We start from the raw sequence: 20662 nt of genomic DNA on the forward strand, positions 1-20662 counted from the left end.
TTTCTCCAAAACCTCCAATTTGTCGCCGGCCATTCGCACATCGAAGAATCCCCAGAACAGGGCAGGAAGTTGGGAGTGACAGACGGGGGGATGGAGGGAGGAAGGAAGGAATTTTAGCTGGAGGAAAATGAGAAGGTTGTTTTTGCAGAGCCTCCAAAGTCAATGTAACCAATTAGAAACCTTTCAAATCACATTCAATTACAATAATATTCCTGTCAATTTTAATCCCAATAGTCTGCTGAGAGAGAAGACGCACCCTATCAATGCGATCACTGCGGATTGCACGCCAGCCCTGATTTTGTTTATTTCATCCGTTGCCATAATGACAACCGGTTAAAGCTAGAACCAAAGGTAACTTGATTTTTGCAAAGCTTTTCTTATACAACCCTTCAGATTTCAGACAGTCCCAGAAAAAGGAAAAAACCTTGAGTGTTGACTGGGGGTTTGAAAAATAGGGCGGTCCCGGGGTGCCTGGGGGGCTCAATCAGCTAAGCGTCCGGCTTCGGCTCAGGTCATGATCTTACGGTCCTTGGGTTCGAGCCCCGCGTCGGGCTCTGCTGGCAGCTCCGAGCGTGGAGCCTGCTTCAGATTCTGTGTCTCCCTCTCTCTGCCCCTCCCTCAATTGCATGTTGTCTCTCTCTCTCTCTCAAAAATATATAAATATTAAAAAATTTTAAGAAAAGCAGGGTGGGCCTTCTCAGAAGGCCTGAGAACGGGAGCAGAATGGGACTGTGCGGGAGGGTAATCGGGACCGGGGCTTGAGCTTACCTTCCAGGGGGCAGAACCGAGTCACCTTCTTGGGCATCAGCAGCCCCAGCTTGTGGCGGCAGTAGGTCTCGCCGATCTCCTGGCGGCAGTGCTTGGACTTGGCGCGGGACAGGGCGGAGATGGCCTCCTTGCCCGAGATATCACACTTGGGGGGCTGGTCATACTTGATCTCAGGGGAGCTGCCCCCACTTTTGCGGCCGTGGGGCTGTTTCGGGACATCCTTCCCGCGGCTGCCGTTGGCCGTGGCCTTCTCCTCAGGGGGCAGCACCTCACTGGTGCCCTTGCCCGCAAATGGATGCCCCTTCCCCTTCTCCTCCTCCAGCTTCCTTTTCAAGAGCTCCTTCTGTCTGCTCGGGGCCTTCTTTGCCAGCTCAGGCTGGTGCTTTTGCTTTTGAGTCCTGGGTGCAAAGTTGCTGTTGTCCACATTCTCAAAGTCTTTGGGGACCGAGTTCTCATTGTTGCTGTCTGTTCGCACCTTCTCTTTTGGCCGGTGAGAAAAGTAGCCATCCTGGAGGAGACGGGAGGAAACAAAGAAGAGAATCGTCAGCGAGCGGTCATGCCAAGCAGGTTGGCCCCTGGAGGGTGGGGGCGCGTAGGTCTGGAGGTCTGGGCCCCGGTTTTGCACCATACCTTTGCCACGGGCTTAACTCCAAGGTAGACTTTTCTCTCTGGACCTCAGTTTCCCCATCTGGAAATAGGAGGATGTTCCAACTAGGGACCAAGGCTTTGAAAACTCTAACGTGCTACGACCATAGTCCTCAATGCTTTGTGTTTTGGGGTTTTTTTTTTTTTTTTGGTCCTCAATGCTTTGTAACTAACCACACCTCCCTTTCAAATAAGTTTTCTTGATCGTTTCTGCTACTGGATCATGGACATTTTGTTCGAGCTTCCTATTCAACTCTAGCAGAGTGCACTGTGATGGTTTAGTTAAGGGCTGGAAATGTCATAATAAAGCTATAAGGTGAGAAAATATAGGTAGGATATTATATACAATCCACTGTCTTTGGACAGGCTCATAGGTCTATGCCCGCACAAGAGATGAGATGAAGCCAGAGTTAACTCTGAGGAGAGACACCCTGGCTGTTGTGGAGGGGAATGCACCTATTTCATTATGATCTTTACAACGAATCCCAGGGGGGAGGGGGCGGGCATGCAAACTTGTAACACTCTTGTGTTTGGGCTTTGACTCCTGATGTTTGCATCTGGAGCAGAACTGATCAAGTCACCCAGGCACTTGAAGAGAAAGGCCAAGAGTCATTCTGCAGATGACACGTGCTATGGGGGCTTTCCTGGAAAGACCCCAACTCAGCCTCTCCAAGCATGGGGGCGGACTCTGGACATTTTCAGCTCAGAGCAAATGTACCATTCAACTAATACCCTGCATCATTTCCAAAACACATTGCCTCTGCTTAGAGCCCATTACCAAGGCCATAACCTGAAAGAGTATCCACTGTTCCAAAGCTAGCCCCAGAGGGGACCTCTAAAGCCGCAGAGAATGCTAATTGGCTCCGTAAATCTACCCCTGTTGCTATAGAAACACAATGGCCATCAGGAGCAATTCTGAGGGAAGACCTCCCCTTCGCTTTTCCTAAATGTGCCTGTTAACAGTTCCCAGGGAAGAGGATGGTAGAAAGAAAAGGCAGAGGCAGGGCGGGGGGCTGGTGAGTGGCTGCCACCGTGGCTGGTGCGCCACACCGCTTCTACTCCATCAGGTCCGCCAACTGTGGCCCCCTGGGCCAAATCCTGGGTGCCGTTCGCCTCTGTAAATAAAGTTTTATTGAAAAACGGCCATCCCTGTTGGCTTACATATTGTCTATGACTGCTTTCCTGCTCCAACATCAGAAGTGATGCTTCCACACCTTCCTTCTGGCCCGCCTAAATATTTCTACCTGGCCCTTTAAGAAAAGTATGCAGACACTGGCTCTCCAGGAGTAGAGCTCGGGAGGTTCCTCTCCCCTCTCCCTGTGCCCAGCGTCCCCACGTGGCCCAGAATGGTCTGGAGAAGAAGTCATGCATGGCTGCCTCCTTGCCGCCTTTGCCCCATCTCCCCGGGATCAAGCACCGATTTCTCCAGGACGTTACTATTACTCTCATTGTGCAGGTGAGGGAACTGACCGTTCCTGAGCTTGCCCAAGGTAACCCAGCTGGTCCGTGGTGAAGCTGGGAGTGGGCTGCAGACTCCATGGCCTGTGTTACCAATTCCCTACCCACTTCCAGGAAGCTACAGACCCTGGACCCTGCGCACTCCGGCTCCTCCGGCACTGGAGCCTGGCTTCGGACCACGGGATCCCTTCCCAGCCCTCCAGCCCAGCTACATGGATTGGGAAGAGGTGTGTCACTTCCAAAGAGTCTTCTCAAGTCTGGCCAGGGGCCCATCATGGGGCAAGGAGTCACACAGAAAGAGGGACAGTAAGTAGGGCCACAAGGCTTCAGGAGCTCAAGGCAGCAGGGCCAGGAGCTAGTGGGGTAGGAGGGAGGAAGCAGCTACCAAGGGGGAGCGGAGTCTCCTGGGTCCAAGCACGGCTGCTGGGGACACACAGGCTGGGCTTCTATCTGGGTCTGTGCAGGAGAAAGTGCCAGTTCTGACCCCTGCTTCCTGTCTTTCTCACCTCCCCACACTTCCAAGAAATCACCCAGGGTGGGATGCCATGCCTCTGTTCTTGTAACTTAAACGGACCCCCCTGATATTTGCCTTTTCCCTTCTTTCTGTCCAGAGGCCCTTAAAGAATCCTGAGCAGCCTCTCAGACACATTCTTGAGTCCCTGTCACAAGCCAGGCACCACATGCTAAGTGGCCCACAGGTATCACTTCCTGGATGGACCCATCAGGGGGTACTGTCCTTGCCATTTTACAGAGAGAGAAGCCAAGGCCTGTCGCTCTAACATTCCTGAGCACAAACCACGTGCTGACACGGCATGTGTCATGCAACCTTCAAAAATAACTTCCGAGGCAGGTACTGCTCTTCTCCCATCTACAAATGATGGGGGAAAGCTTGAGGATGCTCGGTGACTTGCCCAAACTCATTGGGGGGGTGGGGGCGAGGGGCGTGTCAACTTGCACAGGTGTGATTCTACAACCTGCTGGAGCATCCTGTGCTTCTATTAGGCTGGGGGTAAAACGGGGAGCACTTAGTTCCCTTCTCTATGGGGTAGAGTGGGGAGAGGATGGGCTATTTCCCTCTTTGTCCATCTTAGCACAGACTGAAATGGAAATGGATGTTGGGTGCTTGGTTTTTCAATAAGGCTCTTGACAAATACTTCAGTTCTCTTTCTTCTCAGCACATGGTGGGGCCCTACTTCCCAAACCCTGCAAATCAGGCTCAGCCAAGCAACTCACTGTGGCCAAGACAAGCAATGGGAACCAGGGCACAATTTGCCACATCCCCCTTCCCTCCACAGCATCCCACCACGTCTCTGGTGGTGAAGGTCCTGCATCCCTGAGTGAGGAGAGTGTGCAGCAGGGACCAACTCTCATGACTCTTACACTTCCCCTCACTGACGTGTGGGGGATCTTTGTTACTGCAGCAGAGTAACTCATCCTGACTGACACAGGAGCCAACCTGGGCTGCTTTCTTCCTCTTAGCCATCCTCAGATACAGGAGCCAATTTTGGAGTGTTTGCTTTTACCTCTGACAGAAAATCAGTTCAAGGACTACTGGTGTCTGCAAACATGCATTTAAACTCTGACCCCAAGCTCGTTTTCTAGGCATTAACAAGAAGGCAAGAGTAAGTGGAAGAGTCTCTGTCTTGCGCCGTCTGCATCCTCTCTCACCCGACACAGCCCAAGTGTTATTCTGGGGTTGCCCACTTTCAATACTAATGGAGGATCCCAAGTCTGAGCAGAAAACCTCTGTAAACCACCGATTTCCAAAGCTCGCGTTCTCTATCACTTTCTGGGAGAACTTCTCCAGGCAAAACCAGACACAGGAAACACTGCAATCAATGAAGCTAATCTGACCATCAGAGAATGGCTGATTCCTCCAGTTAATTTGTGCTGTCAGGGCCAGGTGCCACCATCGATTCTAATATAACTCCTGATTAATGCGTCATCTACTCAGAGAGGCCCCGCAATGGGGATGGTCAGCTCAGGGTGCCCTGTGGCCTTCCGCCTGGCCCCAGACGCTCCATGGCTGCCAAAGGAAATCAAAAGATTCAAGTGTAAGAACAAAGGGAAAGATCTGTAATGAAGGGTTCGCAGATACTAGATAGCTTCCAGAAAAGTCAGTGAGGGGCACAGTCAGTGAGGACCAGGCATCATTCAGAGGTCTGAGATCTGGCTCACAGACTCAACTCTGCTTTCTACAGCAGGTGGCAAATTGTCCCTCAGCTTGTTCCCACTCTGTTCTTTAAACATTTTATTGTGGTAAGAATACTTAACATGGGATCTACTCTCTGAACACATTTTTAAGTGCATGATGCTACATTGCTACCTATAGGTGTGATGTTGTACAGAACATATCTAGAACATATTCCTCCTGCATAACTGAGACTTTATTCTGCTTGCATATCAATTCCCCATTCCTACCTCCCCCAGCTCCCGTCAACCACCATTTTATGGATTCTCTGATGGTGACTATTTTAGTGGGCTCATGCAAGTGGGCTCATGTAGTATTGGTATTTCTGTGACTAGCTTTATTTCCTCTTGCATTCTATCTTCCATGTCATTGCATACAGCAGGATTTCCTTCTCTCTCTCTCTTTTTTTTTTAAGCCTATTCATTTTGTGGGTAGGGGGAATGCATGAGCAGGGGTGGTGCAGAGAGAGAGGGAGAGAGAGAATCCTAAGCAGGCTTTGCATTGTCAGCGTAGATCCTGACACAGGGCTTGATCCCAGGAACCATGAGATCGTGACCTGAGCTGAAATCAAGAGTTGGATGCTTGGGGTGCCTGGATGACTCGGTTGGTTAAGTGTCCAGCTTCAGCTCAGGTCATGATCTCATGGTTCGTGAGTTCAAGCCCCACATTGGGCTCTGCACTGACAGCTCGGAGCCTGGAACCTGCTTCGGAATCTGTGTCTCCCTCTCTCTCTGTCCCTCCCTCGCTCATGCTCTGTCTCTCAAGGGTGAATAAACATTAAAAAAAAGAGTTGGATGCTTAACCAACTGAGCTACCCAGGTACCTGCAGGACTTCCTTCTTCCTTAAGGCCAAATAATATTCCACGTATGTATACACCACGCTTTCTTTACCCATCCCTCGATGGACATGAGGTATGGCCTCACCTTCCCAGTAACTCTGCACCTGCGCACCAAAGGTAAATATATCTCTTCTCTTCTTTCTCACCAGAATCAAGCCTCAGAAATCCAAATCCAGGTTCCCTTCCCTAGGAAAACCAGCCTCGGGAGGTTTCCAGGCAAATACAAGCAAGATAACCATTTTGTCCTCAGCACCCAGGTCGCCTCCTACTGTGGCCCTTCACACACCTGTGTCTTTAATCCTCTCAAACACCCAGGGAGGCAGGCAGGAGTTGTCCTAATTAGGAGGAGGAAATGAATGCAGAGGGAGGTTAAATAACCTGACCAAGGTCACGCTGCTCGGAATGAAGTAACTCAAACTCCCCGTGCCTCAGTCATCTCATCTTGAAAATGGGAATGATGATAATACCTTCCTCATGGGTATTTTAGTGAGGATGAATGTATGTAAAACTTCCGGAATGTGCCTGCCACCCAAAGCAGGAAGAACAGCAGCTCCTGAACCCAGATTAGCTTTGCTACCAATGAGCACTGGGCCTCACCCATCTCACCCCTGATGGTCTCTGCCTGCAGGACAGATTGGTTATTATTTTCTCATTAGGATCAACTAGCTGTGTCCCCTTTATTCTTAACCAATCCAACACTCTCACCTTGAGTTATTTATGTAAATGCAACCCTTTGACTTATTTTATTTTAATGTACTTATTACAATGATTGTACATTCAAATGTTTGCTTGAGAGCTCCCAAACTCTAATTGCCCTGCTACTGCCTTACCTCTAAGCTGCCGCTAGAATCCATTTTTATTCTAGAGAAATAATTAAATGCAATAATGTCCTCCATTCCCATTCAACCTTGGGCATGTTTAGAGCCAATTTCAATCAGGTAGAAATATGCTAAACGCAGTATGGCTCCGAGACGCAGGGGGTGTGACCCGGGGAGGGAGACACAACGGGATCTGTGTCTGTCTCCCCTTAGTTCCCCCGTGTGGTGATCCCAGGGTGGGTCTCTCCTCACCCCATCGACTGAATCTGGGTCCCTTGTTTCTGCTTTAGGGGTGTGGGGGGTGGGTGGCTGTGTGTGTTTTTTTAACCTGATCCACTCACTGATAAACCGTTGCTCCTATTTTTTGTACAGAAAGAACACTGGACAGGGAGGGAGCAGGCCCGGGTGGCTGTCTTGCTGTGGACATTGTCCAATTTTCTCATCTGTAAAATGACAGGTCCTATATGCATGTTACTAAACATTCTCTGGATTAGTCATTAATCAATATGATTGGCTAACAACGTTCTGCCATTCCAGCTCACTGAGAAGTACTCTGATGGACTGTGAGGGACCAGGGGCAGAGGAAGAGATGGACACTCCCTAGGCTGTCATGCCTCCTTCCTGACTCATCCTTTGATTATTATCTCCAGTGGCTCTTGGATCTGGGAGACAGCGCTTCATCTCTCTGTGCCTCAGCTCCTTCATCCAACCTGGGGGTCTCAGGCTGGGACCTTCCTCTCAGGAACCAAACAGATGAAGCAGAGAACACAGGGTTTGACACATGCGAGGTGCCAAAGAAACATGCATCTATTAGAAAATACACGTACAGCAGTTAAATGTCCCAAGCTCTGTCCCAAGCCCCTCCGCACATACCAATTCATGTAATCCTCGTGATGCCCCTAATAAAGAAAATACTCCATTTCTCTCCCAATGTTTTGGATGGGAGCACTAAGGTTCAGGAGTGTTAGGTGCCTGAATCCAGACCTAGGAATGGGAGGAGCCAGGATTTGAACCCACGTAGTCTAGGTCCAGTGGTCACGCCCGCCAAAACCACACTGCCTCTCAGCAGCTATTAGGAATAGGGATGGTGTCAAAGGGACGAGCTGTCCCATCCGCTTGCTTGTCACGACCAGTTTAGGGCTTCCTTTTGTGCCATGCAGACACACAGCCAGATGAGTAGTGGTTTGCTCTTGAACTCAGTGTCTGAGGCTTCATTCCAGTCACCAGGGTGACTGAGGCCATTGGGAGGGACACTGGGGGAGAAGCCCGCACCTGCTTCCAAAAGGACCTCAATGCCAGGGTAGATGGACGGTGGAGGGGCAGTGTGCATGGCTGCACCCAATTAGAATATGCAATTACCCAGGCTGCCAATGCAAATAGACCTAACCCAGGCCCCTCGCCCAAGCTCATTGGCATGCACAGCACAGGGCTGGGCTGGCCAGCACTTAGAAGCCCATGGGCCGCGCTTGGCATGGTGGGCCCTTCTTTAACAGAACCCTAAATAATAAGCCTGGTGCAGTCCAGCGATCTGAGTTATGTTAGCAGGAAACACGGCCTGGGATAAGGAAGGAGGGGGCCAGATGGATGGAGCTGGCTTGCAATCCTGCCCTCACCCCTTAGCCCCAGGAGGACAGGCAAAGGTTAACCTCCCAGAGCCTCAATTTTCTCATTTACAGAAAGGGGGTAAGAGGACCTACTTTGCGATGGTGAGGCAGAGAGTAAACAGTACGTCACGCTTACATTTAATTCTCTTTAACAGAAGAACATTTCGCATGGTGCTGGATACATGTCCAGCACTCAGGAAGTTGCAGCATGGTGACACTTTTAGCTGGTACCTCCTTGTCATTTAGTAAGCAGGCCCTAAGTCTTCAGTAAAGCTAGGGAGGCGAGGTATAGTGCATTCAGATCTGGCCTCCACCCCCTGCGCAGTGGGTGGCTCTGGGCACAACGCCTGTGTGACCTTCACTTTCCCTCTCTGTAAAATGGACATAACCAGCACCTCCCTCACAAGGGCCTCTCTTAGAGTTAAGAGTTAATGCAGGTCATGCATTCAGCAACAATGCCAGCAACTTAGAAAGTGTTGGCTATACTTCATTAAAATGGAGTCAGTGCTTACGATGGTGGCCTAACACGGGGGGTTCTCAGAGTGTGGTCTGGGGATTCCTGAGGGTCCCTGAGATCCTCGAGAGATCTTCAGGTCACTATTTCCATCAAAATACAAAGATATCCTGTTCCCTTTTTCTCTCCTTCTCTCACAAGCACACAGTGGAATTTTCCAGAGGCCACTGAGAGGTGCGAAATCACGCAGATTGAAAGCCCCGAGCAAATGCGACAATCCAGCAGACATCACAAAGATTTGCAACAACGTAAAACAATGCCTCTTTTCACGAAATGGGTTTTTGTTGTGGAAAACATAACATTTTTCTTAGACAAATGTTTCCTTGTGCAGACATGCATGGGGGGGATCTTTGTGATTTTAAGTAAACTAATGAACATTTTAAGAGTGCTTTCGTTTAAATTTCAATATACAGGAAATAATTGACAATCTATAAAATCCATGTAAACCAGAGCTCTCTGAGTATCTATGATGTTTAAAAATACACGCGTGTCCTCAGGCCAACAAGTCTGAGAAAGCTGGCGCGACCTGTACTTGCAATTCTAAATATCCTCTCATTAACTGAAATGAAAGGTTTAGGACTTTTCTTAGTCCCGGCGTTTCCCTATACGCCAAGCCTTTGGATTTACACTTTACTTACACGTACGATAAATATATATAAGATAGAAATCTAGGTCAAGTGGAAATAGGGTGCCGTTAAATACTTTTACAGGGAGAGAGGCAGCAGGAATCCAGATCCCCGCAGCCCCGAAACTATCTTCTGGGAAGGAGAGTGACCCGCAGGGAAAGATTTCTCCTTGACCAAATTCTAGCCGGCTTCCTGAGAGCCCTTCTCAACTAGGTCTCAACCTTGGCCTATAAAGCCCCGGAACCGCAGCGACGCAGCCTCTGCCGGCTCAAGGCCACCTTCTGAGGATGATACCCTCCCTCCCCCATTGTCCTGCCTGAGAAAACTCGGGGCTGCCCGAAGACTTCTGTTTGCTCCAGCCAGCCCCTGAAGACAGGGCCCCTGTGTCCTGGCCTCCTAAAGGTAGGACTGAACCTGAATCCACGCTCGTGAGCAAACCCAGATGGGTTTCCTACAGACTAACCCCCTCTTCCTGCTCTTTGCCTTTTTCCTTTCCCTGACTCCACCGAGCAATGCCTCTCCACCAGGAATCTTCCCCTACTATTCTCTCATTCTCCCTTTACATTTGTTTAATGTTTACTTCCTTTTGAGAGGGAGAGGGAGAGGGAGAGGGAGAATGCGCGCGTGAGCAAGAGCTCTCGTGTGCCTATGAGCAGGGGAGGGGCAGGGAGAGAGGGAGGGGACACAGAATCTGAAGCAGGCTCCAGGCTCTGAGCTGTCAGCACAGAGCCTGACGTGGGGGCTCGAACCCACAAACGGTGAGATCATGACCCAAGCTGAAGTCAGGCGCTTAACCGACTGAGCCATGCAGGCGACCCCCAGCCAACATGTGAAACGCTGGAGATTTCATCTAAAAACACGGACTTCCATACTCTTGGAAACATTAGGGGAGCAGATGTGGCTGGACCGGGACTTCCATGTGTGACAGCTGGCTGAGGCTGAGCACCGGCCCAGTGGCACTGAGAAGGGGCAGCTGTACTAAAGAGCATCAGTCTCCATCCAGCCCAGCCCACGGCCCCTTATTCTCCTGCATGCAGAGAGCTTGTGAGGCATGACTGCTTGAAGCCAAGGACCCAGGGTATTCAGGTAACTATCACCTGAGCCTTGCCTCAAAGATCTCAGAGCTCTTAACCAAACCTGTTATTCCAGGGTCTTCAATGGAAAGGGGAGCGCCCCTCGTGGGGTGTTCTGAAAATGTGTGGTGGCACTGCTGGGTGCCACAATGTCTGGCAGATGGTCCTGGCAGTAAGTAAGGGGGGGAGGGGCACCAGACACCTAGGAATGCATTGGGGACACACACTGCCAAGTGATAAAAAATCATCCTACATCCTGCAGGACATGTGAATGTCACAAAGATGTCAGGTAGGTGAACAACACATTGTAAATTATTGGAGCCAGGGACCGAACTCAGATTTACATACGACAGAGAGTAGGTTGGAATGATTTTAACCTCACTGAATTTTCCAGAGAAGTAAACACCGTTTAATTCAAGGTGACCCTTTACATCATTCAGAGTTGGACCACACTTTCCGAAAAATCACGTCATCCACATCCACCGAAGCCGTGGCCAGGCGACGCCCACACACACCTGCATTTGTAACTACTGAATTCCCGGTGAGTCAGCATACGGCACCTGACCCCGTCATGGGACTTCTAGGCCCTCAGCTGGCAACGGCAGAAAGCTCTGGAAGCTTGTTAGAAAGGCAGGAACTCAGGCTCAACAAGACTCAGAATCTGCATTTTAACCAGTGCTCCCCGGTGACTCACCCACACAAGAAAGTTTGACAAGTCCTAGTCCAGTATTGTTGTCTACCCCAATCCTTTCTGGAATAAAATCTTTACTATTTTTTATTATAAATTACCTTTATGTATTCTTTATGTTACTACGCTGTCAGGATATTGATCTGATTTAGAGCTGATTTAGAGCTGAGTCTAAGTAGGTTATAAGTAATGGATTTCACTTCAAGATAGAGAAAAGGAATATTCTAGAAGATATGCTGCATCAAGAGGGGCTGAGTCTAACAGGGTTGAGAATCGCTGGTTTATTCATTCTATGAACTTTAATTGGGTCCCTACTCCCTGCCAGGCATGGCGGAGGCAAAGGAGAAGAAGGCAAATTAAGATGTGCTTCCTGCTGTCCATGGAGTCCAGGCACAGAATCGGGACGTGCCGGTGCACATAAATTATTTCACGACAGGACGAGGAGTGAAGGGCAGTGGGGGTGGATGTGGGCCATGGTTGGGTTTCGTCAAGGACTAGGCTCGCTCCAAGGAGAGGACAGGAGGCTTTCACAGAGAAGGCAAATTCCAGCCCCAAACTAGAGAAGAAAGAGCATATGCTCATGAGGCAGACAAAGAAATCAATGGCAGGAGAGACCAGTAAACCGCAAACTTATTAATAATAACCATCGCTGCTGACATTTATTCCAAAGGCTGCGCTAAACACTCAACACAGATCATCTTTGAAAAATCCCGGAATGACGTGTTAACTAATCCCAAGGGGGGTGGGGTGGATACTTTCACAATGTAGTTAAGGCATCACGGGGTATATTCTATCTCAAGTATGACTTCATTTCTCAATTAGACTTCAGTAAATCTGGGGGGGGGGGGGATCCCAGAGAACTATTTGGTAGATGCCATGAAGTAACATGCCCCACATCGCACAGCATGGTTTTAAAATCCACCCACTGTTCCCAGGCGCCATTAACATCTAGCCCTTAGAGGAGTGCCCCAAGATTTCCAAAATGATCCCTAGGGGGCGATACTGCCTCCAGCAAAGACCCTGGAAGAGAGCCATCCATCCCTAAGTGAGCTGAAATCTTTCAGGAGGAGAGGGTCAGCAGGTAGACAGAGGGTTACTTGAACAGTTTAGGTCCTTGGCTAAAGTCATTCCACCTCAATGCCTCAATCCCTGTGACTTGAGATGAAGCCCGGCTCTGTACCCCCAAACCCTGACACATTCTTTCATGCTCCCGCACACCTTCGTGACTTCTCTTGCCCTGACTCCCTGGGAGCCTTTCTTTCTCTTGACATTCTCCGACCTGGGTCCTCTGGGAAAGGGGCACTTAAGGAGACAAATGGGCCTCCTGTTGATGAAAGACATTCAGCTTTCAAACACATCCTTTGCATCTGCCGGGCCCCCCTTTCCCCTCCCAAAACCCTGCCACAAGTGGGTAATGAATGATATACTTGTAAGCTCATTACTGCAGAATCTCTGAAGAAATGTAAATGCTCGTGGAGCCAGTGATATAAATAAAGACGCCTGTACATAAATATATAAATATATATGCGCGCGCTCTCTCTCAAACACACACACACACACACACACACACACACACACGGCCAATTAATTTATTTCATCTGAAAGCCCCGAGCCATTTGGGGTGGGGAGAGAGAGAGAAGGGGAAAAGGGACCTGATATTGCCATCCCTGTGATTCCAGAACTAAGCTTCCCAGGCAGCTGCCAATAAATTATCTTTACTATGCAGAGGTACAAATGAATATGCTGCTGCCACCCCCTAAATCTCCTTTATGATCCTGTGTGTGCCTGGGTCCACCCTGCCAGGGACGGGGTCTTGCAAGCAAGTTTGCGTTGGCCATGTTCCCGCTCAGCAGCCTCCCTCCCCCCCCCGCCCCCCGCCACCCCCACTCCCATGGAAGGAGCTTGTCCACGGCCGCCTGGGTGGCTCAGTCGGTTACGCGCCCAACTTCAGCTCAGGTCATGATCTCATGGTTGGTGAGTTCCACCCCACGTTGGGCTCTGTGCTGACAGCTCAGAGCCTGAGCCTGCTTTGGATTCTGTGTCTCCCTCTCTCTCTGCCCCTCCCCCGCTCACACTCGGTCTCTCTCAATAATAAGTAACAACACATTAAGGAAATTTTTAAAAACTGATGGCCACACTCTGGACTGAGGGTCGCTGTGGTCCGTGGGAGGCGGTGTGGCAATCTTGGCCACACAGTTCAGGAGACCCTGTCACAGTCCCTATCAGGCTTTGGGGGAATGCAACACTTCCTCACAACCAACCTTTGTGTGTATTGACATGACCTGAAAGGAACGTTCTGGTCACCTGGTTCTGATGAAATGGTCTGACATCTGTCTCCCAAACAGTGCTGACAAGGAGGCACCCCTGGCAAGCAGAGCCACTGTGGCATGCCGGATGGCACTCAGCGATAAAGTGCATTTCAAGTGCACGCTGCCAAGTTGCTCTTTGGGGCTGGAAACCTGGCTCTGCCACTTCCTACCTGTGTGACCTTGGGGAAGTTAGTTGACCTCTCCGAGCCTTCCTAGGGAACATGGGCATAATAATATCCAAAACTCCTAAGACTGATGAGCAGCTATGGTGACTTAACTGGTGGAAAAGCACAGAGCAGGGCCCAGATGAACAGTCGATACAAGGTAACTGTTACCATTGCAGCCAACATTCTATCTGCAGGTAAACTTTCATGCATGAATCATGCCTGTTTACTGAGTATCAGGTATGTGCAAGTCCCTGTTCTAAGCAGCATGAATAGGTCTCTGAGTAAGACAAACGCCTGCTCTCAGGGAGCTTGCATTTTTGTAAAATGAGACCGTGAGACCGACAACCAGCTTACCAATTCAATAAAAAGATAAAAACAGACTATGTATACAATGTGCTGTGGATGCAATGCTGAGTATCGGTTACATGTTTTTATCCACCCATTTTCAATTTATGCTTCTATTTTTTGAAAGTCAGCACAGAGCTCAGTTGAGGCTTGAACTCACGAACCAAGAGAACCTGACCTGAGATGAAACCAAGAGTCAGATGCTTACGGACTGAGCCAGCCAGGTACCCCTATCCACCCATTTTAAAGATGAGGGGGCTGAGGCCTGAAGAGCTTATCTCAGCCAGATGAGGAGCCAGGCCTGCTTGGTCTCAGAGTTGAGAACGTGAGGTGAAGTGGAGAGAGGCCGGGTGCCTGGGTGACAGAGCAAAGGGTTGCTTCTGTCCCCTCTTGCTGCTCTTGTGACGTGTGCCACTCACGTCCAGGCAAAAGATCTGCTGGCTCTTTTTTTTTTTTTTTTCCGTATTTACTTTTTAGTGAGAGAGAAAGAGAGCGAGTGAGCAAGAAGGGGAGAGGCAGAGAGAGAGACATACACAGAATCTGAAGCAGGCTCCAGGCTCTGAGCTAGCTGTCAGCACAGAGACTGATGCGGGGCTTGAACCCATGAACTGGAGATCCTGACCTGAGCCGAAGTCAGGCACGTAACCGACTGAGCCCCCCAGGCTGCCGTGGACAAGCTCCTTCCAGGAGGGGCTGAGCAGGAGCACCCTTCCCAGCACGACCAGCCCTGCCTGGACTTCGCTCCCCTTCATCTTCGGACAGCTCGCGGGACAACCCAGGCAGACGGTGATTCTAGGAGACTGGAGAGACCACAGTTGTTCAGGCCACTAGATGGCTCCTGCTGTGAACTTCACAGTGGTGCAGGCCACTCGCTGGAAGGCAGGCTGCCTTCTCTCTCTCTCTCTCTCTCTCTCTCTCTCTCTCTCTCTCTCTCTCGACAGAACGTATCTGAGTCCTCAGCCTCTGGGAAGCCTTGCAGGACCTCATCCTGGCTTCGGGCTGACTTCCTGCCCCAGGGCGGGTCACCTTTTCCCTTAAGGCAGTATTTCCCTTAGGGCTTCTCACTCAAGAGGTGAGTCAGCAACACGGGACTCCCAAGCAGCCTTCGAAATACAGGCCAGATGTCAAAGCCTCACAACAGATCAGTGCTGCTTACTTTTTGAGCTTCCTGATCTTTTCCCTCACCCATAATGCTCAGCGTGGGCTCCATGCTGTCCTAGCAGCCCCAAGCACCTTCTGTTTACTCCCTCCATTAACCCTCTCCGTTATCACGGGCATGTTATTATCTTCACTCGATGTAAGAGTCAATGGAACCTGGAGAGAAGGTTTATGTGACTCACCCAATGTCACAAGGGCGGGAGGGGGCGGGGCTAGGATCAAGCCCAGGTCTGATTTCAAAGCTGTGCTCTGAACTTCCCATCCTTATCTCTCCGTGGAGGTCTGGCAGTGTGTGAACCCAAAACCGGGGGTTTGGTGGGGGGCGGAGGGCACATCGTGAAGTTTCTCCTCCTGGTTGGGCCTCAGGAAGTAGACAGAAATTCATCTGCCGCATCCACACACCTAAAGTCAAGACCAGGAGAATCCTAGTGGACACCAGGTGTTCAGGATTCTTTAAAAACCTTTTTCTAAGGTTGGAGAGTGACAGCGAAGAGAGCGAGTGCGCATATGCATAAGTAGGGGAGGGACAGAGAGACAGACACCGAATCGGATACAGGCTCCAGGCTGTGAGCTGTCAGCACAGAGCCCGACGTGGGGCTTGAACTCATGAACCACATGATCATGACCTGATGCTTAACTGACTGAGCCATCCAGGCGCCCCCAGGATTTTATGATAGAGACCCCCACTCCCTGACGCACCTCCCCTCACTGATGCCGGGCCAGTATTTTCTATGCATGCATTCTCCTACTTGACCCTTCAAACGGCCCTACGAAGAAGCAGTGTGGGCCAGTGGTCAGGGGCATGAGCACTGAAATGGACTAACCTGCGTCCTGGTGCCTTTTAAAAGCTCTGTGACCTCAGCCAGACCTCCCAGCTACAACCAACTGGTAGGGTTGATAGAACAGCAAATCAGTCATTGCTGGCAGAGCCCTGAGGACAGTGCCTGGAACACAGATCAGACCTAGTGGGATATCTTTTCTGACTGATGAGTAAACTGAAGCTCAGAGAGGTAAAGACACTTGCTCAAGGCCACAGAGACTGGGGATTTAAACCACAGTGCCCGACTCCGGAGCTCAAGCTCATACCCACTTCCCAACCAAACAGCTCCCTCAAATCAAAGACTAACAAGGAGCTGCCTCTGGTTAGGGGTGAAACACCCCAAAAGGGGGGCTTGCAGTTTCTCTATGGGCACAGAAGTCTCTGACTTCAGATCCTGTGCAGAGGGGGGTCCAGCTTCCTGACAGTGTCTGGTTTCATCCATCTCCAGGCCACTGTGAGTTTCCAGAGGACAGCCAAAGAAGATCCTGAGGGTCAGGCTAGGCCTCCCCCACTCCCCCCATCCTAGATTATCACTCGAGGCCAAGGTTCTCTGTGTCCGTGGCAGCACTTACTAGATAATGAGGCCCTCCAAGTCCTGGAAGAAGTCAGGCAGACGGCGCCCCACCTTGCAGGGCAGAGCTGTGCATATTGTTGAAGGCCTTGACTTCATTCAGACCCCGGGGGTCAGCCTGTCTCCGCACCCCGGGTCTCTGTTCCCCCAATGTCCCTCTGTCCATCTGTGTCTTGCCTCCCTCTCACCCACTGTCCTGCATTATTCCTGCGATCAAAAGGCTGCCCATGGCCTGGGACATTTACAAAAGTTGTTGAACGTCTCAAGAACTGAGGTGGTAAACTTTGGTGTGTTTTTTAATTATTGTTTTCTAAAATGGATCAAAGTATCTTTCTGATATGAATGCTTATAAAGTAAAAAACTAATATCTTCTTGAGCTAGGACACTTCAAAACATACCAGAGATACAGAAAAATAATGTAACACTATGAGGGACCAATCCTGCCATGCTTTGTTCAATGCTTTAAACACATGAACCTTTACAGATAGGGTTGACGTACTCTCCACTGCTCAACTCCCAATTATTAACAACCCGGAGGTCACTTCCGTCCTTCACAGCTATGCGTTTATACCTCTAGTAAATAGGCACGTGTCCACAAACAATATGTAGTGCTGCTTTGTGTGTTTATAAGGCTGATAAAATGGCACACGCTGTAAATATCCCCTTCGTGACATGCTGGTTTCGTTCAATATTTGGTTAGCATTTCTGCCCCTCCTCCTCTCGATTCCTCTTAGCTTTTCTTGATTCTTCTTCCCACAGATGGCACGATGCAGTGAGAACAGGCAGCATTTAGCCCAGAGTTCGCAACTTTGCCGGCCCAACTAGAATCACCGGGGAGCCTTAAACACACTGATGCTTGGTTGCAACCTTGGAGATCCTGGTGGGCCGGGGCTCCGGAAGTGGGACCTCTGCAAGCTCCCCAGGTGACTCCCAGGTGTGGCCAGAGATGCGAGCTCCCTGCGCTCCTGCGGTCTTAGGCTGCGCTGTGAAGCAGGCTCAGCCAGGCCCAGACCTCAGAGGAAAGGAAGCTGTCCGCCAGCAGCGGCCGGTTGACGGTGGACATAAGAGGAGAACAGCAGGCAGGCACGGGGGCTGAAGCTTCGGGACCTACGCGCCCGGCAGTGACCCTGCTAGACGCTCCCTCGCCCCCAGAACTCCCTGGACCCCGTTCAACCAGCCGTGCAGGAGTGGCGCAGCACGTTCTGACGCTTTTGCCATTTTGCCCTTAGTAATTTTAATTGGCTGCCATTTAAATGTTTGTACTTATAACGTGAAAAGCAAAGCTGATGGCTGTGGGCTCTCAAACAGAATCACAAGGACAAAGAGGTGGTATATTTCCACCCCAGCCAGATCAAACTGCCTTCCTAAGGCTGCTGTGGCAAAGGGAGACGTGTAAGTGTCAGGTGTGAGAAGCCCATGAGCACCCGGCTGAACGTTCTCCCTGGGGAGCTCGGGGTCATTTAATATCCACGGAGCGCCACGACGTCATCTTGAGTGCCACGGTGGGCCACACCGCATTCGTGGACAAACACAGGACTAGTCTGGCCTGTGGTTCCCTAGCACTCGGATGCACTAGGATCCACACGCCTATGGGCCACGCCTGAGACGGCAGAACAAGAAAGGGGAGTGGAGCCCCTCCCCCTCCACCCAGTCTCCCAGGAGAGGGGTGGGTCAGGAGACCCGGGACTGGCTGCGCTCCCTCCTCCTTCCCAGCTGAGCTCCCTTCGCGCCCAGGACCCTCCGCAGGACTTCACCTGCCACTTCCCCATCCGGGAGGCCAGGAACTGACCTAAGCACCGTGCGCGGATTACCTCATTCGACCGCCACGGCTAGTCCCCGGAAGCCCACACTGCCAACACCCCCCGTTACAGGCAGGGAAACTGGGGCACGAGCAGGCACAGAGAGCAGCCGAAGGCCCTCACCCCGGCCCATAAGCACCAGTTGGCCACCGCACCGTGGCCCAGTCCCCAGCAGCCGGCTGCCCTGTCCTCACTGCTGCACAGACGGGGCTGCTCCCAGGAGCAGGGGTGGGGGGCAGAGAAAACAGGAACACGTTTCTAGAAATGATTTCCGACAGGCTACCAGACACTAAAATAACAACATTTGGTTTGTCTTGCTAGCTGGAGGCAAAAATCAGCTCAGGTGGGAGGAGGAGGCTGCCGGCGGAACGCACGCGAGGCCAGCTGGCCCTAGGCTGGCCTGTTCAGTGAGGGGCACGGCGCCCCCTTCCCGTCAGGAAATGACACACCGGGAGCTTTCAGCTTGGGACTTGCTAAGGAGGGCGTTCGGGGGAAGGGGCTGCAGCTTTAAGGGTGTAAATGTGGGAACTTCCAGAAGGCCACAAGACCCTGCCGTATGTGGCGGCCAATGAGGAATATTAAATTCTAGGTGCAAGGCTGTAGAAACCGAGACAAGCAACACAGACCAGGTGGGGATCGTGGGGACTATTTCTATGGAAAGCAAGAATTAGTATCTGTGCACACTTACTATAGATATGCCACGGTTGCAGGGGATTTACCTGCATTCTAACATTTGACTTGCACGCTGATCCTCAGATGTAGCTGTCGCCATTGCTAAGCCCATTTCACAGACCGGTACGCCGAGGCATGGAAATGCTAAGCCACCTGCCCAGGCCACGCAGTCAGTAAGCAGCTGCGCCGGAGTGTGAGCTGCAGAACGCACCACCTCCCAACTTCTTGCATTTCAGGCATTTCTCTGCGTTTCTACGACGCCTAAGCAGTGCGTGGTCTTGCGTGAGCAGCTCGGAATGAACGGGCACATCCCGTCCTCGCTTGGAAGGAAGGAGGAACTGGCCCTGGAAAACTGACAGGTTGGCACGTCTGGAGGCAAAGCCAAGCCAACGGGAGCAGATGGAGCCCAGGCAGCAGATGTTAATGCAGTTTGCTTTTTCCATATGCTTTTCTGTTTAGCTGTAATAAGTGAATTGTTCTTTAATATCTGTCAGGAGCTTAAACTCTGAAGGCCAGTGGCGGTCACAGTCACTCAGAGGGAGAATGGCTGGGCCGTCCCATCACATCACAGAAGAAGTGTGCAGAGTGTCAAGAAAGATGCCAAGCATAGCACGGTCCAGGCCAAATGTATGCACGTGCACACGCGCGCACACACACTCACTCTCTCCTCATTTGCCTGGATGGCCAGATTCTCACCTGACATGCTAGAGCTTTTGAAAGCCCATGTCAGCGTCCTTCCTACTCAGCAATAAGTAGTAAGTAGAGCTTCATATTTTGCCTTTGGGGGAAAATTTGAAAAGTTCCAATTTGAAAATATACAAATGGCTCAAACCTTTTTGCTACTCAGGACTTGCAAAGCAACCATAGCTCAACTTGACAAAATGAAGAAAGAGAACTCTAGAATCCTGTTGTCTGGCCTGTTTCTGGATCCTTCCTGTGTCCTGTGTCCTGTGGGCTGACACAGAGTCCCATCGCCACCACTGCATTGGGTGATGGTGCTCCCTGTGGACAGTATCTCTTCCATCAGCATTTCCATTAAAAATTTTTTTTTTTAATGTTTATTTTTGAGACAGAGACACACAGTGTGAGCAGAGGAGGGACAGAGCGAGGGAGAGACACAGAATCCAAAGTAGGCTCGAGGCTCTGAGCTGTCAGCACAGAGCCCAACACAGGGCTCGGACTCACAAATCTTGAGATTGTCACCTGAGCAGAAGTCAGACACTTAATTGATGGAGCCACCCAGGTGTCCCCATTAATATTTCCATTTGAAAACAACTAACTATGACTCTCAGACAGTGTCTCACCAACTTCCCATTCTTCCTCAGGACGCCGCTGTGATTCTATGGACGGCAGTGAGGCCACCCTATGCCACTGAGGCAGACAGGGAGCAGAGAGGGAATGGCCCCTTGTCTTCACTATTCCACCTGAACACAGAGGACACGTAAGACCTGAAGTCAGTCACTGAATTACCTGTTACTAGCCGGGTGACCTTGGGCAAGTTACTTCTAGCAACGGTAAGCCTCAGTTTCCTCTTCTGTAAAATGGGACAAACTAGCACCTGCCTCAATAGGCTTGTTGTGAAGATCAGGTGAGAAAA

At 50.7% G+C, this 20662-nt stretch overlaps 1 protein-coding gene across 2 annotated transcripts in view; it reads right to left on the reverse strand.

Moving 5' to 3' along the window:
* The window catches only part of XYLT1 (xylosyltransferase 1), a 302097-nt gene that overhangs the window by 131217 nt on the left and 150218 nt on the right, over positions 1 to 20662 (reverse strand). The window contains exons 1-2 of one of the 2 annotated variants that reach the window (XM_039218879.1): positions 15202 to 15289; positions 769 to 1276 (exon numbers count right to left, since the gene is read on the reverse strand). In XM_039218879.1, coding sequence (XP_039074810.1) covers positions 769 to 1276; positions 15202 to 15255 — 562 coding nt within the window. In that variant the 5' untranslated portion in view covers positions 15256 to 15289. Of the gene's footprint in view, positions 1 to 768; positions 1277 to 15201; positions 15290 to 20662 lie in introns of those variants that run through there. The other variant, XM_039218878.1, reaches the window with a different exon arrangement.

This window comes from Hyaena hyaena, unplaced genomic scaffold (assembly GCF_003009895.1).
Source record: "Hyaena hyaena isolate Hyena2069 unplaced genomic scaffold, ASM300989v1 scaffold_781, whole genome shotgun sequence".
Lineage (NCBI taxonomy): Eukaryota > Metazoa > Chordata > Mammalia > Carnivora > Hyaenidae > Hyaena > Hyaena hyaena.